The following is a 26,379-nucleotide window of genomic DNA, read 5'->3' on the forward strand; positions in this document are numbered from 1 at the left end:
TCTATCTATCTATCTATCTATCTATCTATCTATCTATCTATCTATCTATCTATCTATCTATCTATCTATCTATCTATCTATCTATCTATCTATCTATTCATAAGCTTTCCAATATTTCACATGAAATTACAGAAATGACAAAAGATGAGAATTTTTTCTGCTAGCAGCAACTTTAGGCCTGGTTTAACTGATTTTTATCCAATATGTTCATTAATAAATCACTTCGATTACATCACGTGGCTATTCTGTCACCCGCATTGCTATTATGCGTTGGGATGATCTGGTCGGTAAAATTACAGAATCATGCAAAGAATATGAGAAAAGGGTCGGAGTGTTTTGCTATTAACTGTCAGCACTACAACAGCTGGATAAAAAAAAAGTCGAAGGGAATCACGTATAACAGGTCAGTAAAACGTTTTTTATCGGAAAAGAAAATAAGGAGCAAGTGGAAAGTATGTCAGCCATGCTAGCTGGACTTTGAGAACGTTAGCATGTAGACATGCTGCGGAGTTCGGTGTGTTTCTGTTCAGTTAGCACTAAAATAAGGCGACTCAACCATCAATTCTCTGACAGTTTGTTAGGTGTTTCAGTTAGCTAACCAGCTATGCTCTGTTCTGGGGGTTTGCGTCCTTTTTTTGTGGGAAATATTTGCGTGTTTTTAGGTGTTTATGTTCTTGATGCACTTGAACGTAATCGGCCTCTGTTAGCTAGCGGAGCTGTTGTCAGTCGGTTGCCTGGGAGACGCGTGCGTGCGCGTGTGTGTGGCCTAAAGCCCAGCAGAAGGCAAGAAAAAAAAGAGAGTGGTTTTTGGTTGTTCACCTGTTTTTCAGCGTTATTTTTCTTTTTATTGTGACGCACTGCAGCTGCTACAATTTCTTTAAGTTTAATAAATTACAAAAACTGGACTAATTGTTCGTTTTTTGTAGAAAGTTGCGATTTTCATTCCTAACAATGATCAGATGGGACATAATTTTTCATAAAATAAACTCTTCTGCAGGGACAGTTATGCAAAATTAAGTTTGTTCAATAGAAAATGGAAATGTGTTTAGTTCTGTTTGCATCTTGACAGAACTGACCGTTTAAAGATTTATATCCAGGGAGAACACATATTTTATTTCAAAACACATTTGGCTTTTTTCTCAACTTTATTTTAAGGCACCATCCATCCATCCATTTTCTTTCACCCTTGTCCCTCAGTGGGGTCGGGAGGGTTGCTGGTGCCCATCTCCAGCCAACGTTCCGGGCGAGAGGCGGGGTCACCCTGGACAGGTCGCCAGTCTGTCGCAGGGCAACACAGAGACACACAGGACACACAACCATGCACACACACTCTCACACCTAGGGGCAATTTGGAGAGGCCAATTAACCTGACAGTCATGTTTTTGGACTGTGGGAGGAAACCGGAGTACCCGGAGAAAACCCACGCACGCACAGGGAGAACATGCAAACTCCATGCAGAAAGACCCCAGGCCGGGAATCGAACCCAGAACCTTCTTGCTGCAAGGCAGCAGCTCTACCAACTGCGCCACTGTGCAGCCCTATTTTAAGGCACATTTTATAGAAATTGTATTAGGAAATAAGAGCCCTACGATCCTTTTTGTGACATATTCATGCTATTCATTGGAACAGTATAGTTTTGTGGACATTATGCCTAGTAATGGCGCCTGAGGATGCGTCATTAGCAATAGCAGCTAGTAGGGAGTGTCCTGTTCAGTAATATACAGCTTAGTTTGCCTATATTTTCTGTTTGTCAATATGAGATCCAATAAAGATGCCATCTATAAAGAAATGAATGAGATCTCGGCTCTGAGACCTTTACCAGCCTGGATTTAAACCGTCAGGCAGATAATTGCAGCTATTTCAGGAGATGGGGTCAAGAGCTCCATGGCGATGGAGGCTGGGTCCTAATGGAGGGGTGTCCATGGTGATGAGAACAGCTGGGGTTAAAATGAAGGCCCTGGTTTCCCTGGTTATGTGCTTATTTGTGGACAGTCTTCTCCTTTCATTCGCCCACTTTTTGTCCTCCTGCTTTCCCATCCTCTGACCTCACGGTCCAAGTGTTTGTCCTCCCCGTCTTTGTCTCCGTCTCATGGTCACGTTGATGTTTTCCCCCGGCTTACACACACCTCCTCCACCTCTCCATCTTTACTGCCTCGCATTCATCGCCTGCTCTTGACCTGCATGTAATGAAAGTCTGAACCAGTCTGCTGGCTTGAAGCAGGCGGTAAAATTTTATATGTCCTGCTGTAAATATTCTTGGATAAGTTTGTACATTTCCTGAGCAGCAACTAAGTTGTTTCCGCTTCTCTTTCTGCTCTATTTTTATTCTAATAATTGCCACGTTTCACCGGTTGATGCTTCATGTTTTAGTTTCTTCCTCCTTGTGTTCATTCGTCTGTTGGAATAAGCTTTCCTCCTGTCTGTGCCGCGCTCGTTCTCCTGCTCATTATTATGCGATTAACAAAAAGCCCTAAAACCAGAATAGTTTGGATGAAGCCTCTTTTATTTCCACAAGGTCATAAATCTATCTCCCTGTCGCCTTCCTTCCAGAAATGTCTCTCCTCCTCCTTTTTCCCACCGTCTATCTAAATAAGACGTCACCAGGGCCTTCTTTTTCTTTTTTTACTTTTCAATTTGACATGAAAATATTTTTTTACCCATGATTCCTAAGGGGAGTTTTTCTTTTTGTGTTCTACATATGTTCATTTTTATTTGTTCCGTTTTCAACAAGAAAATTGATGATATTGATTTAAAAGTGGCTCTTCTAGGTTAAAAAGTTGATATATTCCTCAAATACAAAAGCAAAGGAGGTAATTAATTACAATGAACATTTCTGGATCCAAGAAAAATCGGCTAAAGTTTAAATCCAGCTGCCTGTTGCTTTCAATGGGCCCCAAATACCTTAAGAGTCCAGCAGTCGTCCTTCTGAGGCCAAAATCAGCTGCTGATGTATTTCTAAAAATGTACTTGGATTTTTATGATGTTTGGTAAACCTTAGATTTTGGTCACATAAGAAACAAAAACAAGTCACCAAGACTTTCACATTGCAGTAGCAACTGGATATAGTTCTGTATGACTGAAACATTGCATTATAGCTTCTGAAATCAAAATTTTCCATTGTGTTTGATGTAAGATTTCACTCATTGCTTTTTTAAAAATAAGATCTTGGTTATTGGTGACTTCAGTGTTCAGTCTAGATTAGGCCTCATTAGCATTCTTCTATGCTAGCTAGCTGTACTACTTCATGTCTCTAATATTTTCTGAATTGGTCTCAAATATTAACTAAAGCATTTTTTTATCAGTTAAGCTCTGGAACATGAAAGGAATAGAAACAAATAAAATATAAACTCATGTTTTTGTTACAGAAGATGGCTAGCCTAGTTAGCATGCTACTTTACATGCTAATATTGACAACAAAATCAAATACAAATCACACAGCAGCTAAACAATAAGTTAACTCTAATGCTAGACTTTGTCATTACTAAACAGGAATCCTTGTTCTCATTATTTATAGTGATTGAATATTTTTTGGAAGAACAATGTTCAGATTGTTCAACCAACATACCTTTTGGATCTTATTCTTTTTGTAAAGCTATTAACATTAATACGTTTCCCAGCAGGAGACTGTGACTAAGAGCAGTTTACATAAATTTATAATCTGCAGATTCAACACAATTTAAATATGTGCAGAACTTTGTGCCACCAGAACCTGAATTTGAATAAGTTCTGGTCCGGTTTCCATTGCTCTGATTGAATCTGAATTGCTCAACTTGAACCGATTATGTTTAGCTTGTCGTTTGTTTACATGATGCTGAGGTTTTATGGCAGAGTCATAAAGTGAGCGCGGTTCTTTGATTAAAACGGATTAATATCAGCCTGTGCTCCTCATGTTGTTTACATTGGGGCTTTAGGAGTGAAGATAAAAACCAGATGTTAGCAGATGTGAATTGAGCTTTAATTTCCCTGGGAGTTTGTCTTTTTTATCTTTACGAGGCGGCGTTTTTAAAGTGGCCCTGTCAGGTTGATGACCTGAAATGTGTGTCGACAGTGCTGTGTGATGAGATTAGCTTTTTATTTAGCTGGCCTTGCTGTTGACACTTGTGATCTCTTGGCCTTGACCGTGCAGTGATTGCTCTAAAGGTCAGCGTCCGCTGCATGGTGTGAACCAGGCAGAGATACAGAGGGTCACAGGGGTCACACAGGCTCCCTGCCTCTGTTTCCTCCAGTACAGCTTTTCCAGCTTGGTTTTATGTATGAATATTCGCCAAATGAGGAGGTATTTTTAATGTTTGAACCGTGCCAGTGCAGATTTATTCTCTGTGCTAATTTGGTCTATTTTTGGTGAGTCAGTGTGAACTGAATCTCTGTTGGTCTCTGCAATCTTTCTTCTTGTTATCATGCAGGGTGAGGGAGAGGACAGGGGTAATTGGGCTTTGTTTCCTGAAAACAAGAGCTTTGCCGCTGCTCTGTGTGTGTGTGTGTGTGTGTGTGCGTGTGTGTGTGTGCGTGCGTGCGTGTGTGTTTGCGCTGGCACTCGTCCTGTTTTACCACTGAAGCGAATCCGTGCTAAGCTGAAGTCGTTGACATTTTTTGGGAATCTGCAGCAGGACCTGTGACTCGTTTTGACTCGAAACATGAACTTTTCCATTTCTTTTTCTGGAAACACTCGTCGCCTGTCGGTTCCCGGAACAACAGGAACCAGAAGACAGCTTGTTGGAAATCCTAAAACGTCGTTAGCTGTGTTTCCTATACAGATGCACGCAAATCTTTGTCTATTTATACATCACGGTGTTTACTTTAAATTAAAAATTAAATTTATGATCCACGTAAATAAGCTTGATTATGTGAGAAGCTATTAAAAATCTTTATGTGAATAGTTGCATAATATATTCATAATTCAGCCATGGTGCTAAGAGCAGCATCTTATTCAGGCGTTGGAGCGACAAGCCCCGCCTACTTTGGTGCTGCTACATCTGAAGCATTTTGGGAGAATCTTACCAAGTATTTCTGTAAAATCTTCTGTGATTTTACAGAAGAGTTTTTTATTCAATACATGTTTATCTGAACTGTGTGATTCAGTGAAAGCTCTGGAGCAAAAACAAACCATCATCCTCTTACCACTTCCTGTCGTCTTCTTCGCTGTTTTCACCAGTAGTAACTGTCACTGCACCGTCCGTACCATCAGCTAAAAGAAACACTTCCAGGGATCAGATGTATGTATGTTTTCTGTATGTCCTTGTAGTATTAGAAATATTTGATTTTCAGAAAACGATGAGAAATAAAGATAAAGCAGCATTTTGCAATACTGCTTCTGAAAAAAATCAAATGTATGTGCTTACATTTAGTTAAAAATGTGATTATTATAAAAATAAAGGTACTTTTTGTCCGAGATGACGGTAGCCTATAGCCAACAGTCCAGCAAGTCCAGTACACAATTTTCTACTTATAATCTTTCAACTAAGTTATGACAATTATTCAGTAAGAGAATTAAATATGTTGCACTTTGTTGCTGCGCATTTTAAGAAATAATCCTGAAGGATTCAGATACACACAAATAAGCCAGTCGCTTCCTGAGCAGGTCGTTCAGTGACAATAACAACAATAACTGGTGATGATGTGACTCATGTCGAATCATCCCAGTGCCAAACCTTTTTATTAAAAAAACTGTTTTCAAATGGTCATGTTTCCATGAAGCGAATGTTCATAAATTCACAGGTAGCGTCTCTGACCTCTTGTCTGTCTTCAGGTGGGTCAACTTCCCACTTGTCATCGGTTGGACCGCCTCTCTGCCTGTAAGCCCTTTGTGTTTAGTTTGTGTCTGTGTGAATCAGGAGTCGGCTCCCGTTAATCCGTCCTCGTTAGCTTGTCTGGGGGCCAAACCCGTCCGCCGCCGGCTTCTGTTTCAGCCTCCTTTCCCATCCTTTAATCTCTTAATGGTATTTTCGGGGTGTCGCTGCCAGCCGTCTGTCTGACAGCTACACCGCAGAAACACAGAATATTACCAAGTATTTTTGTCTAGTTTGCAGACAAATATTTGTCTACAAATAAACATAAATATTTGTTATGCAAATATCTTGGTATACTTGAAATAAGACTAAATTAACCTACAAGTTACTCTTCTGCAAGATATAACAGCTTGTTTTAGTCGGTAATTCCTTAATATTGATAAAAAAAAGTTCTAGTTTCACTGGCAGATTATTTCACTTATTATATGGAAAAATATCTTATAAGTGAAAACTCTAATACAAAATAAAAATAAATAAGATGAGGAATGTTAAACGTCTTGTGAAGTTATAGTTTGGTATAAGTGTTACATGTAAAGAAATTATCTTTTAACACATCAGCATCAAATTACAAGTATTAGATTTATGAAACAAATTGAGTTTATTTCAAAGAAGAAACATGAAATATCAAACTTTTTCTCATTAAAGCAGTAAAATATACATTTTCTTATTTAAGAAATTGTTTTGGCATTAAAAAGTAAAAGCCTTTTTAATGTCAAAGACTTGAATAACAAAATTGTCACATTGTGACCATTTCTTGGCGTCTCATCTGATGAGTAGTGATTTTCCACAATTTTACTACATGGTATTTTGAGGTTTGTTGTGACTGATTGAACTAAACTTTCTGTTTTTCTCTAGAAAATAATCTTATCCTCATTTGTTCTTCATTTTTGATGTTTTGGTTTCGTGTTGGTTTGGTGAAAAGTTTCCAGTTCCTGGAACCGGCTGTCGAACTGAGCTGCGTTTGGTGCTGAATAAGATGTTAGAAAGTTAACTGGATCAGTGTGGAACCGGTCCCACTCTGCCCCCTAAAGGCAGAGAGCAGAACTGCAGCCTGTTCACTCCAGCTCCAGGTCAGTCTGTCTCTTTAAGGATGCAGAGGCGTTCAGGTGCGTCTGCTGCGCTTGGTGCTGATGCAGTTGGTTCCTGAGCGGTCGGGCCCCAGAATGGCGGGTCGGGGCCCCGGGGCCCGGCTCAGTTTCCATACAGGAAGAGTTGAACTCTGCAGGTCACACAGCTGCAAGGAAACGGCATGAATTTGATTCCTGGCCTCAACTAAACTTTTTCTGACGGACAATTTTGTGTCTAGAGACTTGATAATTCATTTCATTTGTTGTTTTATTTATTTTGCATATTTAAAATATCTTCCAGTTCCACTGTTAAATGTTCATTAGAATTTAAAGTCTGTTGATCTTTGAGAATGTGTTTTTGCATTTTTATGCCATTATTAACATTATATGACATGAAAATGTTCTCAAAACAACATCATCGCTTATCGCTCATTTTTAACCTCCCAGACATAAAAAACTAACCTTTTTAAAAATCTTTTCAGCACTTCTTCTCTTCCTCGTTAAATAAACAAAACTTATATTAAAGCGTCGTTCTTCCTGTTTCCTGATTCTCCTGAAAGCTGTAATTAATGTCAGAGTCATGAACATCCAAGGTTACAGGATGCATCACTGACATCTTCCTCTTCCTCGCCTCTGCCCTCCATTTTTCCTGCTTCGTTCCTGCAGCGCAGCATCACGGCCAGCAGCGACTCACACATTCAGATTAAAACCTGATCGAGTCGCTTCGTTTTGAGCGTCTCAGGTGGAATCGGCTCTAAACGCCTCGCGGCGTGCCGAGGCGTGGCCGTATTTCCATGCAAAGCCTTTTTATGGCCATCTCTCTGATAGAGCCGAGGAATTTGTTTGCAGCCGTTTTATCGTTCTGAGTGTTTGTGTGAAGTGTGTGTGCTTCTGTTCCTGCTGGTATCTGGATGACCTTGCTGAGGGAAATGTTGCTGACTCGTGGCTTTGAGTTGGACCTGGGGGGGAGGGGAGATTCTGATGGAGATTTTTCTGGATTTTTTTCAGTCATCTAATATAAAATCGGTTCATAAAAACCTTCTTCATCCAGCCGTTTCTATTCCGCCTCATATCTCCCCTCGACGCTGCAGAGCTGCATGCTTTTTAACTGCTGACGTGACCTCTGACCTGAGAGCTGACAGCCACATAAACACATGGAAACAGAATCACACAACATGAGTGGAAGCAGCATGAAGGCAAAACCAGAACTGTTTTTATGCGTTTCTGGAGATTCTCAGAAATAAAAGAGAAAGTAGAGACGAACAGAAATAATTATATTTACAGTTTTAAAGATGAATGTCACCAATGAACTGGAAATGTTTTGAATTCATGCAAAAAAAAGCTGAAAGGCTGGTCTCTACTGCCCCATAGTGGCGACAACTGGAACTTCATCCCCTAAATTCTCCCCTACTGCCTCTAAATCAGTGTTTTAATATGATTTTAATGTATTTAACACAATGATTTTAGGAAGAAAGGAAATGTATCTGACTTTGTGAATTTGTAAAAATTAAATGAAAATGACTTTTAATTGTAGTTTCCTTTCTATAGCTTAACTCCCTGTGATTGGCTGCAGGATTTTGCTTTTTAGGATGAGGATTTTGTCTCATTTCTGTTCACTGCCTGCTATCAGATACTGGATAGCAGAGTTTAGTGCTGTTTCTCTCTGCTATGTGTGAAGAGAATTACCAACCTCTGATTTATTTTACTGATTTATCTTTATTTTGAAATAAATATTGCAGCAGATGTCATAATTCAGCAGAAACCTGAAACCTGACTACTGTTGTAAACATACTATGTCTTCTGATTGATTTTTGTTAAACTTATGGCAAAAACAGACATTAAGAATTCAAGAATGCAACAGTTTTCAACATCAAACTCACTGAATGAACACGGTCTGTAATATAAACTACTATTATAAAATATCTTATAGAATTTGTTAGAATAAACTACTTAAGCCCTTAAAGTGGATAAAATGTCACAAAGTCATAAAATTTCTGTTTTTCTTTTTGTTTGTTTCATACAATATAAAAACTCCAAAGTTCAGAAACGTCTGTTTTACAGATTTAGCTTTGAGTTTAGGAAACTGATGTTTCAAATAAAGCTGATGTAATTTGTCCATAGAAATCAGGTTCAGCTTTGATTTAATTATGATTAAATTATGGCCTGCTCTTGAAGACAGAAAAGGGGATTCTGGGTAATGTATTTCTGTTGTAGTGACTTGGATGAGCCAGAGTGATGGAAGGTACCAGCCAGCTCCATGACATCATCATAATATCTAATTATGGCGATTAGAAAATACAAAACAGGAATAAAACTCATTTCTGCCTCCAGGTTATAATCAGTTTCTACCTTTAAAAAAAAGTTTAAATCTTTTGAGTCGATGTTAGACTGAGAGTTAATCTGCAGCAGGGCTGATCGCTTTTAGATTTATCTCGTCTGTGTTTTGTCTCGTCTGTCGGTTGCTAGGGTAAGATATTCACACACACACACACACACACACACACACACACACACACACTCAGCAGCTGTAGGACCTCATGGCTGCCCGGCCTGAATCACGCTGAATCACGTCGGCCTCCATGCAGCACACAGTCTGCAAAGATAGCTTCACAGACAGGATGCATCACTCAGCCATAGCAACACAGGTAAACACGGTGCCCCCCCCACACCCCCATCATCATCTTTTTAATAACTCACCACTGTGGCACACACACAGGAAGTAAATTGTGTGTTTCCTTCAGCATGTCTAGCAACCACACACACATGTTGGGCTCAAATTTCCGTTACATTTCCTTTCTCTAACGGTGAGTAACGGCTTCAGTCGAGCCGTTTGCTTCAGCAGATCGGAATCTGAGCCGGAGAGAAACCGAGTGGGGGGGCGGAGAGAGGGAGAGAGAGAGAAAGAGAGAGAGAGAGCATGGGGGGGATCAGAACCACGAGAGCGACCCAGAAGTTTTGCAGGAGCTGAGAGATGCTGAGGGGAAGACGCAGGTCAGAACGGAGGGAGTGAAAACTTTGAGTCCAGTTTGATCGATTACATGGATTATCTATCAGACCCGGCGGTTCTGACCCCGATCCTGGTGGTGACCATTCACTTCATCACTGCAGCTGGGTTCTGGTTCTGCTGCCGCCGCCGGACCACCAGAACCGAGCCGGGTAAAGTCCAAACTCTTTTTTACGGCGTTGTCTTCTTCTTAAGTTCCATGTGCTTCCTGTTGAGGCTCCGCCCCTTTCTGCTCCACCACTCCTCTGTTTCAGACAGTTTTCGTTCTTTATCGGGTATTTCTGACCCGGTCCGTATGATCCGCTCCGGTTCTGCTTGGATCTGGTGTTTGTTCTTCTCCTTTTATGGGCTTGTGCTGCAGGATCTCCTCTTTGCTTCTGCAGGAGAAACGGCTTTATTTCCACACTGCAAATATACAAAATCCTGCCAGGTTTTTGTATCTAGTTTCTAGTGAAAATAAGGCAAACTAACATAAAGTAACTTTTTAACAAGATGTAGAAGCTTGTTTACATAAATAATTCCTTAATATTGATGAAAAAGTACTGGTTTTCAGTAAGCATTAAATTAAATTGCATGATAAATGAAAGAAGCTCACAAATAAGGGCCCTTGTAGATGGAAAGAAAAATCTGTCAAGTTTTTGAGTGTAGTCGTTACGTAACCATAGAAACCATATTCATTGTGTGAGTTTCTGGGGGATCAGAACTGGTTCTGTTGGATGTTTAGCTGCTTGTTAAAGAGAACAGAAGATCTGCTGGAGGACGAGAGTCAAAGTGCGATCAGATGAGACATTTTGGCTCTGGGCTCCGGTTCGGCAGCAGAGGGAGACCCGAGGTGACGCAACGGGCCGGATCAATGATTCTGATCGGTAATCAGGGCAGTGGGTGCTGCAGGGACAGGCGGAGGTGGCGGTCAGAGAGGACGGGTCCAGACCTGATGGTAGCTCATCAGATTGGATCAGATCAGATTCTCTGTTTAATGAAACTGTTTAATGAGGAGAAACCGGCTGGAGGAAGGGGGCGGGGCCAAACCTACGGAAGAACAACGGAGGAAAAATATTTACCGTTACAGACTTTATTCACTAGTCCACTGAATAAAACATCATCCATCATTTTATCCTTCATTTCATACATCCTTCTGTAATTTTATCCATCCATCCATCCCTCATTCCGTCCATTCATCTCTCTCTCTCTGGTTTTTGCATCTCTGATCTCTGTAGATATTTTTGCTTCCAGCTCATCTCGTGAATATTTTGTTCTAATCTTCAGAAAACCTTCTGTAGAAAGTTCTCGGTGCTGCTGAAATGAATCCCAGTAAACGATGGAGGCTTGACAGGAAACGGTACTGGAATCATCTGTGTTGACCTGATCAGCAGCTGTAACATCTGGCAAATTAGCACATCATTAATCAACTGTGTGATCATTTACATCCTACAGCAATCAAAATATTTCATTAATGTACCAGGATTATGTTGTAAAGAAGCAGCTACATCATGGTTGGAAATAAATTCTCATGAATAAATCATTTAACCAAGGAGGATTTCTGTTTGGTTTTTGAGGCGTTGCTGGGGGTTGCAGATGTTTGGTTTTGGGCTCAGTGTTCTGGATGAGCTGGGGTTTCATTCTGGTGTGGTTCTGGTCTTATTTTACGCATCACAGGAAATGAAACCTGGCTGGGTGTGGAGCGTTACGCGCTGCTGTCTCATGTTGTGGTAAATGGTTTACACCAGTGGTCCCCAAACGTTTTCCTGTGAGGGCCACATAACTTTTCCCTTCTCTGGTGGGGGCCGAGTCGGTTTGTAACAGAAAATGTGTTGCACGTTTATCACCTGCGCTGCTGGAAATTGTTGACGGGGGAGGACGCGTTTCTCGGTTGATTTTTGCCCAGAAAGCACATGGGCTCACTAGTATATATCCCATTGAGGGAAAGTTACTTTAACATATGAACATTAGGCTCGTTTTGAAGTATAAGCTGCTACTTACAGGGATTGCTTCGAAGAATTCGACCTGGAATGCGGCGTTCATAACAAACACGTGTGTTCATCTGCTCTACCGCTAGCAAACAACCGTACTGATTAACATAAAAGTCCAGCAGTTCCCTAAAAGTCCAACAGATGGCAGCAATGCGCCATGCAAAACAAAACACCCACAGTTTACAGGACACACCTCCTGCTACAGAGCCCCCTGGTGGTTGAAGAAAAATCCACATATAAACCGGAAAATACAATATATGAAAAAAAATCTGAATGCTCTCTGGTATTGTTCAAGGGGCCGGACCAAATGTGGAGGCGGGCCGGATCCGACCCGCGGGTCGTAGTTTGGGGACCACTGGTTTACACTTTCTTTGAAATTACTGTGCTGAGTAACAGTCATTCAAGGTTCAGCTGATTAATATGTTTATATATATTTAGACAGAAATTCTAAGAAAATTCCAAGTGTCAAACTCTTACTTGGAAACATTTGGTCGTAACGTCTAACAATAAGCTGACCGAGCAACAGACTACATTTTCGGAAAGTTTTTACCCGTTTATGCTGATTTTAGTTCATTCTGATTTGTGTTTAAAACTGTAATATACAGGGATGTAAGATCAATTTATAATGTTTCTTGGACCTTCCTGTTTGCTGGACCTTTCTATTTACGTGTTTCTGACCACATCTGCTAACAGCCACGGATAATGAAGCCGCTTCTCCCGAGTGATAACTTCTGCTTCCAAACGATCGGGCTAAAATAATCTTCAGTTGCAGCTACGGCTTGGCGATTTGACTGAAAAATACATCACAAAATATTGATAATTACTAATTAATTTATTGTTTTAAATATCTGAAATGAGCCTTCCTGTTTATCCACAGTTTTCACTCCGCACCGTTAAGCAGTTATGAGGCATGGTGGTGAAACTTTAAAACTGCTGCTGCGCAAGTTACTCTACAGATTGTTGCTAGGCAACCAAAGAGAGAGAGTGAGTTGGAGGGTTTTCCTCTGCCTACATCTCCCAGCATGCTATGCAGTTCGGGATCAGAGGTCATTGAAATTATTGAATTGTTGGACAAATTTTCTACTGACATCACATGTCTATAATATTATATATCATTATTGATTTATTGTCCTGTCCTGCTCTGACCAGCACTCTGAACATCCCTCCCACTCAGATCTGTGATTAGATCGGTAATCTAATCACAGACGGGAAGATGACGGAGGGAGATTAGAGGTGAAAACTGGAAGCGAAGGAGGGAGAGAGGGATGAGCGCGTCCCGAAGTATTAGAGGCGCAAGCGCCGCCGGGTATTTTTAGTCCCCAGGAGACGGGAAAGGATTCACTCAGGTAGGAATACAGAGATCACCTGGAAGAAAGGAAAGCTTGGAGAGGAAGGTGTTGTTGTCTGACCTGGTCAGCTGTTGCTTTGCCTGGACCAAATCCAATCTGCTGGGAAATTCAGGACATTATTTAAAAATCAACTTTTATAGACAGCAAACCTACTTTCTAGGACATATAAATTTTTTTGGGGGGGGGGATGAGCTGAACCTGTGTCCTCTCCAGCTTTGATTAAATCATGATAAGGCCGAAGTCCGTCTCAGATTACAGGCTTTTCCCCTCAGAAACCACAGAGATGACCCCAGAAGAAACGCTTCAGGACCTTCAGAGATGTGAAAACCAGCAGCTGTGAAGGAAACGAAGGAAAGCAAATGATCTGAGTCTGGATTGTGTCAGCTCTGTTAGGAGGAGTTTGTGTTGCTGTTGCAGAGCGAGGAAGCCGTTCGTTTGAGTGCCTGATGTGAGGAGGATTACATCACTTCAAGCCCCCTGATGTGAAAATGTGGATTAACTGGAAATGCGAGAAGCATTCTGGGCAACAAGTACAGAAAAAAAAGGGATTTGACAGCAAGAAAGCGGAGCAAAGATAGACGGAGAGCAAGTGTCAGAGCGGTGAGGAAGTAGAGCCGCTGTGGGGGTTTTACCGGGGGAGGAGCCTGTCCTCACTTTGACACTCACACGTGGGACAGCAACTGCTGCTGGAACCGCGAAGGGGCAGAAAGCGGCGATAGGCCGGACGGGTCAGCATGGCGGCTGCCGCAGGGATCCAGGACGGCTGACAACCGACGGATCAAACCGCAACAGAGGAAGAGGAGAGACGGCGTTCCTTCAAACTGGTCCTACCTGCCTTCACTTCGCCCTGACGTCTGGCTGCTATAATTATCCGACTCCTGCTGTGGATTATGCTGCAGCGGAGAGCCTGATCCGATCCGGGCCGGGCAGCATGTGGACCGACTACAGGAGCGAGAGCCACCTGAACGCTCACCTGTACTCGCTCATGTGCTGTGCAGGTCAGTGCGTTCCTGCGGCGTGTGTTTGTTTGCAGAGCGGCTCCGTGTGTCTGAGCAGATCTGGAGCAATCACGGCGGCTCTGGGAGTGTGTTGTTGTGGTTCCACCGCGTGAGGTGGGTGTGTTCCTGCCAACAAAGCTCTGCTGTGTGGATGAATCAGAGGCTGACACTCATGTCCCCTCTCATCTTTAGATTAACCTGATCAAATTATCTCTACCCTCGTTCAGTGGTTTCTAGTTTGATCTGATGGTTTCTATCCCCAAAACTGACGGCATTTAACTCTTGTCTGAAAGTTTCTAAAGCTGATCTGATTGTTTTTAGCCCTAAATAGATGGTCTCTCGCTCTGATGGGATGGTTTCTAGCCTCACACCGATAGTAACTAGCCCTGAATTAATGGTTACTAGCCCTGATCTGATGGTTTCTGAACCCAAATTGATGGTATTCAACCCTTATCTAAAGGTTTTTAACCCTGATTTGATTGCTTTACCCTCATACTTACATACTTACGATTTTTAACCCCGGCATGATGGCTTCTAGCCTCAAACTAATAGTTAACCCTGATCTCGTGGTTTATAAAGCTGATCTGATGGTTTTTAGAGCTGATCTGATGGTTTTTAGAGCTGATCTGATGGTTTCTARCCCTGATCTGATGGTTTTTAGAGCTGATCTGATGGTTTCTARCCCTGATCTGATGGTTTCTARCCCTGATCTGATGGTTTTTAGAGCTGATCTGATGGTTTCTATCCCTGATCTGATGGTTTTTAGAGCTGATCTGATGGTTTGTAGGCCTGATCAGCTGTTTTCTAACCCCTGATCGGAGCAGAAGTTTTGTCTTGTTCAGCATGTGAATCTGAAGTGTTTCTTCCTGCTGAACTGACTCAGCTTGACCGACAGGTTTGGGAATCAAGGCGTGTTACAGGGCTGAGCACATTTTGCAAGAGCGTGTTGAAATATTTGCTCTTCCCCTCTGAGTAAACCCCTCTGCGCTCTGTCGGTGCGTGTTCGTGCTGCACGGTCCGTTTCTGATTTCTGGAAACGATTCCAGCTTTTGGAGCTCGACAGATGAAGTCGTTGGCTGTGTTGAGCAAATATTTGTGTGTTTTCTCTGTTGGTGTGAAGGAGAAAGACAAGATGTTTCAAGGAGGAAGTGATAGTCTCCTCACCATGGCAACCGTACACAGCAGGCAGCTGATTGGCTGGAAACAGATCTGCTGAAATGACTGGAGGGAAGAACCATCCATCAGACTCAATCTTCATTATTTAATCTCATCACTTCTGCTCCTCTTCAAGCTGTTTTTAATTATAAATGGTATTTGGAGGGTGGGCAAGTAGAGACGGATATGAGCAGAGGAAAGATAACAAAACAGTGGCTGAACATCAGCCTCTATTCCTGGCTCTGCTACCTCACTCCTCTGGCCTCCCTCTGGGTGGAGACGAGAGCCTGGAGGTAAAATCAACCAGCAACAACAAAACTGGGATTTTTTTAAAGGTTTGAGTTTGATGTAGCGCAAGTAAAACGCCTTACAATCAGAAAAGTTGTGGAAACATACAAAACAGAAGGCCAGCCAGTACTAAAACCGCTTTTTCCAAAAACTGATAAATTGGGAACATGAATCACTCTGGATGTGAACAAAACATTAATCCTGGTTTTTATAACCAGGTGACGAGACGAGTTAACCATGATAATGGAAACTGGGAGAGTTTTCAGCTCTTTGGTTCTCTAAGTATGTTTAACTATGTCAGTCAATTTAAAATCAGTTCAGCACTGCACAGTTTCCGTTTAGTTTAAGATTATTATTTTTTACCTTAACAACCAAAATGTAAATATTTGAAAATTGTCAGGAGTTTGACTCAAACCGAGTTAAAAACAGTTTATAAGGAACACTTTTACCAGAACGTCTGGCTACGTTTAAACACATCACTTCTGGACTAAGACTTTTGCACAGCTCAACACTTTAAATGAAAAATCTGATCAATGACATAATTCAATTAAAACATTCTTTATTTACCCCAAAAGGAAATAAAAGGTCGTAAGTCGTTTCGTACAGGTATCTTCAGAGTTGCTGTTGATGGCGTCGCTGTGGGCTCCAGGATCTCCAGTAGCAGTCAGTCTTGCAACCAGTCTGAAGAGGCCTCTGACTGAAAACTGTTGCCAGGCGACAGTCTCATGTCTGTCTAGGCATGCTAACAGCTCAACATCCAATAATCCACAGTAACATGACCTGGATGACACCATCAGTTGTTTAGCTCTGCTGATCCACCTCATTTGCGTTTGACGCTTCTCTAAGTCTTTGTATGTCCACTGGTTAGAAAGCAAATCAGAGAGACGTTGAAGTAGAGGATAAGATCCTGCAGCCATCCTCCTCTGAGTGACACGGAATAATCTGACTGGGTTTTTTGGGGACTTGAAGTTCAACTATTTATTTTTAAATATTTCCTGTTTCCCATTATGATGGATGGAAGAGATGATTTAACTTCCTCCTTCCCTATTCAACTCCTCCGAGATCTGGGGTCACAGATCAGACGTCGTTTGAGCTTTTGTGATGCTAATCAGCTGCTCTAAAATCTAAAAACGATACACTGTTGGCACGGTTACGCATTATAAATGTCTGAACTGTAGCTGTAAATCTTGTTTTTCTGTGTTTGATGATGTAATTACTTACCCTACATCCTGTGTTTCTCTCTCAGATGAGCGGGACCGGGTGCAGAAGAAAACCTTCACCAAGTGGGTCAACAAGCATCTCATTAAGGTAGGTTCTAATGAGCTCAGCTGGTCGCGTGGGTGGATTTAAAATTTTGAGTTCAGTTTTCAGGGTCATAAATAAATCTGAGCTACTTTCTAAAGGCGTCTTTCTGCTGCACTACGGATTGGGCTGAACAGGACTTTAGGCATCAGTTAATACATGTGGGGTACCTCAGGGATGAACCCTTAGTCCCCTTCTTTTACATTTACCGCCCTCTTTCTGTCAGTTTGACGTCTGGACTTTGACTAGGTCATTGCAACACAGTGATTTATTTCTTTTTCAGTCATCTTCTAGCAGATAAGCTGCGTTTTTTGAGGTTTAGCCAGAGTTTCAGCAGAGTTAGGGTTAGCGGTTGTGTGCTAACCCATCATCATGATTTTAGAGTATAGATCCACAGACGGGTCTCTTTCTAACTGTCCTGCCTTGACCTTTGCTCACCAGGGATGTTTCCCACCTGATAGTGTTTTAGTTTTGTTTTGATTGGGGAACAAAACTGCAATATTTTTACATTTTCAGCTCCTGTGGTTTTCTTTCACACCACATTGTTAAAAACGATTCAAACTCTCTGATGAAGCTGTTCCCCTCCTGGGCTGAGGGTCGCTGCTTCATGAACCAATGAAGGAAGTAACACAAAAACCGGAGAAGAGGACACTGAGAGCAACTTCCTTTGTCATGAAATGTGAACAGAAATGGAGAGGCATCAGATGTTAGCGGTTGTAGGCAGACCCAGAGACATTCTTCCCACTAGGACACGCTTGTTTTGCTTGTGTTTACCCAGAATGCCCTGCGCTTTAGTCTGTTATTTGATTGATCCAATCAGAGCCCAGTGAGAACAAAGTGGCCGCCGTACTCTGTGGGAAGAAGACATTTCTTATCAAAGGAAAACGTTGCTTTCCTTTTAGGACGGCGCCGGGAAGATTTTGTCTCCGTCTGATAGGATGATAGCCATCTGATAGTCCATCATTTGCCATAGTCGGCTATCTGCAAACCTGTAAAGTTCATGACCTGTAAGAACTCAGCTGTTGATGTGAAACTGCCATGCATGTAGTGTCGTCGCTTATGTCTCATTCTGGGGTTGCGTCAAATCCAGTAGAGAATTGAGACAAAAACGGAAGCGACCGACTTTGTGAGCATTAAAACATGTATTTAAACACAGCAACATCCATGGCGAGAGACGAAACGACGTCCAGTGAAACTGCGTTGAAATCTGAATTATTACTGCTGGACTGTAAGCAAACCGTTTATCAGGGTTAGTTTGTCGTTGCTGATCTTCAAGTTTTTCCTTTAACTAGAGATAAATATGGAAAAATCATTCCAGGGTTTCCTCTACATGTAACTGATCGTCCTGCACTGCCACAGGGAAATTAAAGCCACCGCTCCTTCAGAATAAAGTCTTTTTTTTATTTTATGGATGTTAAAACTGTGTAAAACATGTAAGATAAAAAATACATATATAACATAGCCTATATTTGAACAGCTGTTTTAACCATAATCAAAGTTTCAAATGAATTTAAACATGACGCGTTAAAATGTACTTTATTTTGAAAAACAGACGACTCCTGCCTGTTTGGCTGCTGCTGGTTACTGTTTGCTGCACCGCTTTCAGGATTGAAGAAAAACTAGACAGGACAGTCGGAAGCAAAGGGAAAGAGAAAGAAAGGGAACTAACAGAGGTTACGTTGAATGCATTTTTAGTTGAGGCCTGTGAAAATGACCCTAAAGTTAACGTATGTTTTATTTGAGCCACAGTAACGTAGTTGATTACCTGTCACCACTTTAAAAAATCAGAGGAAACCCTGCATTTATCATCAATTTGGGTTAATTTTTTGACGAGGTCAGAATGCACTCGTAAAAATATTCTATTTTTAAATTTTAGACTCGTAATCATGACTGAAAAGAAACATGGAGGTGATTTTCCTTGTTCCTTCACCTCAACTCAAACATTCCCGTCTCCCCGTCGAGTCCAGTCACTTCACGTGTAGCAGCTCCAGGAGAATTCTGGGTATTTCTGTCACATGACCCTGATGAGGACGCGTCCGTCTGACCCCATAACTCTGGAGCAACTGTCATCACAGCGGGCCGGTCCAGCCCGGTAACGCAACCCGGAATCTGCTGGCAGAGCTGGACGGACCGCTGTTTGGAAATCTGGGTCAGGGATGGAAGATGAGAGAGAAATCGGCTTCATTTCTGGATTTATTCTTCCGTCAGCCTCAGGTTATGAATTCATGTTGCAGCAACTTTGAAAAGCTTTGAGTTTATTAGTTTTTAAAATAAAACTAAAATCACAGATTGTTAAGAAACAAAGTAGTTTGGACAAGGCCGAAGCGATTAATTTAATTAATCAGAACGTGAAACTCGATAATAATTGTCAACTGATTAATTATTTGATTAATTGTTAACTGGAGTAAACTGACTTTAAAAAATAACCAGAGCAGTAACTAAGCCAATACTGCAGAAGAAATAAAAACATTTTGTATTTCAGACTTAAATAAACCTTCTTTGTCTGTAAATCTGTTCTACCCGAAACTCCTCAAGCTTACAGATTTAAAAAAATCTCCTAATAAGCAGATTTTGCAATCCAACTATTAGTAGGTTAATCCCAGAAAACCAGATGAGCTTCACTGTATTGATGTCAAGTCGAGCAGAAAGGCCTGAGCTTTTCATATTGTTGAAATTATTTTTTCAGTTGCAGATGAATCCTTTGCTATGAAGGGTAAAGTGTTCACTAAAGTAATAGTATTGCATTTTAGGCAATAAAATGTTTACTTTATTATATAAAAAATAAATGTATTTGCATCTTTTAATGTATTGATTACATTGTATTAAAAAAAGCTCAAGTGGTTAAATGAAGAATCTGAACATTTTGTTATCCAGTCGAGTAATTGATTACTAAAGTAAATGTTTGTTGCTGCCTTAGTTTGGAGATTTTTCTGATATTTAATTCAAACTTTGCAGCTGTGATGAATAAAACAATGTGGTGCAGAAAACTGAGCTTCTAGAGAACGATTGCAGGTTTATCTGTGCAGCCAGTTTAAAGATGCAGCTGAAGAAATAAGGCAAACAAGAAGAATCATGTTAAAGTTTCTTTATCGCCTCTTTATTAAGAGTGTGGTGAGAAAATGTTTGATTCCTAAAGCTGATCATTTTTACATCCTGTACATTCTGCTGCTTGTTGCACTAATCAAACCAGCAGCTTCTCAACAAGAATGGAAAAACAAATCCAAACACAAAGCATACAAATATTGAAGGAGTAAAATCAGAGGTGTCTGTCCTCAGAGGTGTCTGTCCTCAGACGTGTCTGTCCTCAGCGTCCCACAGCATGACATCACTGCTCCCGGTTTCCTGTTTGCTTTGTGTCTGCAGTCTGGAATGCTGTGGCTGCTCAGGTGTGCAGGGAGTCAACAGGTGTGTTTATACAGCGCCTGAACCAACAGCAGCTACCTGCAGGCATGCAGGAACCCACTCTGACCCTGCAGGGTGGTAAACAGGGAGCCCATGTTTCAGACGGGACGGCGCAGCTTTTAGGACAATTCACATTTTTCTGTGTATTTATTTCTGAATTAGGCTATCTTTAAAATGTTTCCATGTGTACTACACAGCTGCAGCTTTCATTCATCAATTAAGATTATTATACAATATTAGAAATATGTAATTTAATAAATCAATCCCATTTTAAAATGAGAAAATAAACATTTTATTGCCTAAAATGCAACAGAATTCCTTTAGTGAAAAGTTAATTATTCAAAGCAAAGGATCCATCTGCAGAGTAAATGAATACATCCAACATCAACATGAGAAAAGCTCAGCACTTTCTGCTGGTTTGGCACCAATACATCAGATCTGTTTATTTTTTTTATCAACCAATTAAAAATCAGTTATCAAATGTTTAATACGAGATTTTTTAAAATCAAAATAAGAACTAGGTGAAACTAAAACTGCCACTTGAGGATTTTTGGGTTGAACATATTTAAAGAGAGTTTTCCTTTTTTTTTAAATGCAAAATGTTTATATTTATAACAGTTATTCTTTCAGCAAATAGCATTTTTCAGTCTGCATACTCCTGGTAACGATTAATTGATCACTACATTATTTGTTTATGTCAACTAATTTGTGTTTTATACACAGAGTATAAAGCATACATTTTAAATTTAGCTTTTTGTGCAGAAATAGTCAGAGTTGCAAGATTTTCCTGGAAATTTGCAGAAAACGGTTGCAGAAATGTAAACGATCTGGTTCAGTACTTGTGCTAAAGTAGTAAGTTCATTGTTTGGTTTGTTGGGATCAAGCAGGTTGCCTGCCGTCTCCCACGGCAACCCGCTATGGGTTGAGAGGTCGTCCCAGGACAAGCCGGCCTTCCTGATCAGCTTAGCTGACCGTTTCCTCTCAGCTGATAGGCTGCAGCTCCTGCAGACCCATGTCCAGACCTGGGACATTCATGACCTTCAGGTCACACCCTGACCTTCAGATGGCAACAAAAAGCAAATTAAAACATGAAAAATGTCTGAATTCTACATGAAAGGCCAAATATACTGCTTTTATTTTGAAGGGAAGTACTGTTTGTGCCCCAGCGCATTAATAGTAATAATAATAATAATAATAATAATGCAGAGGACAGATGAAGGGATGAAATAATGATGTGTTGAGCTTCAAGCTAACATTTGATTAAAAGCCTAAATTTGGAAAATGTTATTTACAGATATTTTATACCCCAAACAATAAAACTTCTCTCTCTGAAGTTAAATCGGAAAATAAACTTTTCTTGTTTTAGGGTCTTTTAGAATTACTAAAATGATTTAAATTTTCTAAATGTCAGAAAACTTAGTGAGAATTTAAGCAGGATGTTAATTTACTTTAACCGGATTTGTTTGGATTGTTTCAATGTAATGAATATATTATATACCGTATTTGTTATTCCTAATGGATCAATGACTTACTGATTTGTATAATTTAAATGTAGCTATTTAAATATTTATTAAACATTATTGAAACTTTGGTATTCTTAGTTAAATTAATGTTATGTTCTCGGACCAGTCAGTTGTGTAAGAAAGACATTTCAGAACATAAAATGTTATGTTTTACTTTGTCCCTACTGTAGGGCCTATATTATGTATATTCCATAATAGTGAATAGAAACTCTTTTTTTCAGTTAATTTTCACTGTTTTTATCTCCAACGTGCTGGAAAAGTTAAAAAACTTACCTTTAAAATGCTTTAACTTCACGGTTTGAACATGGTTTGAACCCTGAATAAAACCCCCAGTTAGTTTGACTGGAAACCAGACACTCTGCCCCAGTAAAACCCAGTTAGATAACAAGGTTTCCTCATTTCCAGGCATCTTCTTTTCTTCCTGTCCTCTAATTACCAGCCAGTCCAGAAGCAGCTGATCCACATGATGACACACAGAGAAGACAATCAGCCTGTAATATTTCTGCTGCTTCATCATATTTATCACATAATGATGTCAGAGCAACTTTTCAACTTTGTCCTGTGAATCTGCTGCCCTCTGCTGGTCATGTGAGGCATTGCAGGTCATTGTTTTAAAGCCAGACTTCCTCCTCGCTCTGCTGAATACAAACTAGAAAATAAATACATTATTGTAGTTTGCAGGACTTTCTCTCTGCCTTGATGCTTTTTCCACACAATTTTATAGTTCCTAACTTCAAACTTTTTAAAAATTAAACAGTAATTCTATCAATTATTTTGCTGATTAATCAATCAGGTAAAAAAGGGCATATTCTGCATATTCTACATAATTTGTATAGCATTGAAACTATATACAGAATGCAAATAAACAATCCAATTTATTTTTTAAATAAGAAAATAAACATTAGCTAAAATGTAATAGCATTCCTTTTTTAAACTATTAATCATTTATGTCGAAGGATGCATCTGCAGCTAAGAAATACTTCAAACATCAAGATGTGAAAAGTTCAGGTTTTTATGCTTTGACTTGATCTGGTGATTTTTTTATTATTATTAAACAGTAATTAATTATTAGATATTTACAAAGGTTTTTTTTTTTCTTAAATGCAGACTGTCTATGTCTTTGAACAGCTTTGGGTTAATTGCTGCTGTAATTAAGTTTTTGTTTAAGCAAATGATCTTTTTGAGTCTGGGTTCCTCCAGTTAACAATTAATCGATTTCTAAATTAGTGGACAATTACTTGACTAGTCGATTAATCATGATTAATTGGTTTAGCCCTTTCTGTTTCTTTTACGTTTCCGTTTTTATATCCTATAAAGTTATTTAATTAGGTCAGGTTTAGCTGCTGAGTCACTGTGAAAAAGCCGCCTCTTCCCTCCGTTTGACATTGACGAGAGGCCACAGCTGGTGCCTCATCTGTTGGCATGGCAACCGCCTCCAGCAGCGGCGGTTCAGATGTCTGAGTAACCTTTCTGTGTCTCTGTCGCCCAGGTGAGGAAGCACATCACAGACCTGTATGAGGACCTGAGGGACGGACACAACCTCATCTCCCTGCTGGAGGTCCTCTCTGGAGTCACTCTGGTAGGAAAACACAACTTCATTTTTCTACTTTGGTAGCTCTGCCGGAGAAAAGCTGTGGCTTGAAAATGAGTCTGGGTGCTGGTGCAGGACGGGTGACGGGTCGGTTTAAGTCATGCAGACGAACACAGACTGACTGACTGCTGACTGCGTCCCTCCAGAGGGACGGATCCACATAACAGAACCTGACAGTTTCAGATCAGAGTGGCGGGGCGATGTGGCTTAGAAACAAACACCACATCAGATCTGTCATTAGCAACTTTTTATTTTTCTGAACAGAAGGTTCTAATGACAGAAAATAGCTGCTTTTACTTCAGTCATCCTTTCTGTAAGTTGTATGATGGAGTATTACTGCCAGGCTGTGAGGATTTTTGTTTAATTATGAGAAAATTATCATATTAGCAGAATAAAGATGCAACTTTACCAATAAGAGAGAAAAAAGCTTCGATAGTTTGAGATCTGATGTGACCACCTGAGTCTGCCTGGTTTTTCTTCAAAATACATAATTTGATGCTCAAGTTTCACCTTGTTTATTAAACAAATACCAAAGATAACTTCATAAAATGCTCAACATTCCTCATCTAAGTTTTTATTATGGTTTTTGTATTGAAGTTTTCAGAAAAATTTTTACTTCATTTTCCAAATATTACGACTTTATTCTGATAATACGATAACTTGTTCTTGCATTATTTCAGCTTTATTATTATTATTATCTTCCAACTACGACTGTAGTCTTGTAATCTGAACTATGGGAAATGAAAGGATTGCATTGGTGCACAAAATAATAATAAATAAATCACTTTATAAAACTTAAATCTTCAAAAACCAAACATTTAACTGATTTATCTTCTGACCCAAACTGAGATCTCAAGGTCAGAATCCGTCATCAGATCATCTGTTGCACCTTTCATCTTTCCTCTGTTCTGTTTATTTCCATTCCCGTTACCGTAGCAACAGAAGGGCGGCTTCGCCCCTAAAAGGGCAAATGTCTCTCGAGCGCCGCCTCTCATCTTGCTCAGACGAGAGGAGGAGGAAGATGATGAAGAGGAAGATGAGGAAGGAGCTCAGGGAGTACGTGCCGATCAGTTCCACCCTCCGCCCTGCAGGGGGAGCTGTGGGGTTGCATGAGCGTGCCGTGGCACAGGTCCAACTAAACCGGGCTGCACATGACTGAGATCTGCATGAATCACATGACGAACAGTGGCGGCCCCATGGGGTGGATACGGGGGGGCCATGGCCTCCTCTAAAAATGATCACCTTCTGAGAAAATCATGTTGATGTCATAGAAAGACATACAGTCACCTTCCTGAATGAAGGCATAAATACAAAACACTAATAAACATTTTAATCTGCATTTTAGCCCTCAAATTTCTAAAACGAGCCCCCAAAAAAATTTGATAAGATTAGCAAAATGAACAGTTTAAGATGAGACGGCAAGATTAGACAAATGAGACTGGAAAAACTAAAACAATTTTATTTAATTACATAAGAGTTGATAAAGCAGCACAAAAATGTAACAAATAAAATTTGACCAAATTGTATCAACAAAAATATCATGTTGTTCAACAAAAATGGAGGAAAAGCAACATTTTTACTCTTCCTCTTCCCGTTTATTAATCCTGAGTGAACTCACATCTGCATCCTGCACTCCACTCCAGTTTGTGTGATTTTCTTCTTTCTCCTTTAACTAAAATTTAACCAGCACTTTATCCAGGATGATGGGAAAGTTTGCCGACAGACGATGAAGGTGAACAGAGTGAAAGTTTGCCGTTTAAAAGCCAGTTTTCAACAGCCAGTTGTGAAGATGGCGCCCCCTGGAGGATTGTTTAATTGTTTTGACTCCACAGCATGGACTTTAATCACTTTAATTGTACTTTGAAATGTGTTTTTTTTTTTTCTTCTCATGTGTGGTCTGTTTCATTTCAGCCCAGAGAAAAAGGACGGATGAGATTTCATCGACTGCAGAATGTCCAGATAGCGTTGGACTTCCTCAAACAGAGACAGGTAACGGTTCCCACGCTAAATCAACATGGCCGCTTTTTGACAACATTTACTAAAAAAACTAAACCTTTGGATTCAGTTTCAGAATCCAGTCTTATGGGGTTCATTCATGTCAATAGTTATGATGAATTTGATTAACTGTCATTAAAATTTTCATCCTCATTTGCAGCGTTTAGCTGAATCTGTTTGCAGAAGAAAATGTTAAGGTGAACTATATGTGTCAAACAAACTGGCTGCAGAAAAGGAAAGCAAAACTGCAGGAATTTTACAACCAGCACTGTTATTTATTTATTCATTTATTTTTTGCTTAAAATCTTTAAGAAATTTGGACATTTGGTACACAAAATCAACCCTGAACATCTCAGAAAACAACCAGCCCCACCGGGAGTCACGGTGTAGGCCGTATCATGATGGGGCTGAAACGATTATTTGTATTAATTGTGATTAATCGGTTATTGAAATAACCGTAAACTAATTTAGTAACCGATTAATCGTTAACTGGAGCATACCCACTCAAAAAAAGGTAATTTGTTGAAGGAAAGACACAGTAGGAGGTGCTTTGTAAATATCCTAATCAGTCAGAAATCTGCAGGCGATGCAGCCCTCATCTTTAGTTTTATAGTTTTCCTCTGATTACAGCTGGTTTTATTTTGCATAGTCAGAGCAGTTGGATCAGAACCATCAGTTTAAACTGCCAGGGTTCAATCAGAATATTGTTCTGTTTTTTATTGATCTGTTTTTTTGTTGTATTTTAGGTCAAACTGGTGAATATCCGGAACGATGACATCACTGATGGGAACCCGAAGCTGACGTTGGGACTCATCTGGACCATCATCCTCCACTTCCAGGTCTGAGCTGCTAACATGGAGCCTCTGGTTAAATCTAATTTCTGGAGTGAAATGCTGTGTTTTGGAGAAACATGAAGGAAAAACTCAAAGTCTGAAATGGATTCCATGCA

The 26,379-nt window shown here is 40.3% G+C and overlaps 1 protein-coding gene across 4 annotated transcripts in view; it reads left to right on the forward strand.

Annotated features, from left to right (window-relative positions):
- macf1a (microtubule actin crosslinking factor 1a) overlaps positions 1–26,379 on the forward strand; it is a 146,266-nt gene that overhangs the window by 61,333 nt on the left and 58,554 nt on the right. For 3 of the 4 annotated variants that reach the window (XM_017307475.1, XM_017307476.1, XM_017307478.1), the window contains 4 exons: positions 16,864–16,925; positions 23,334–23,423; positions 25,347–25,424; positions 26,177–26,269. In XM_017307475.1, the coding sequence (XP_017162964.1) occupies positions 16,864–16,925; positions 23,334–23,423; positions 25,347–25,424; positions 26,177–26,269 (323 nt within the window). Of the gene's footprint in view, positions 1–13,548; positions 14,175–16,863; positions 16,926–23,333; positions 23,424–25,346; positions 25,425–26,176; positions 26,270–26,379 lie in introns of those variants that run through there. The other variant, XM_017307477.1, reaches the window with a different exon arrangement.

Source organism: Poecilia reticulata, linkage group LG11 (genome assembly GCF_000633615.1).
Source record: "Poecilia reticulata strain Guanapo linkage group LG11, Guppy_female_1.0+MT, whole genome shotgun sequence".
Taxonomy (NCBI): Eukaryota; Metazoa; Chordata; class Actinopteri; order Cyprinodontiformes; family Poeciliidae; genus Poecilia; species Poecilia reticulata.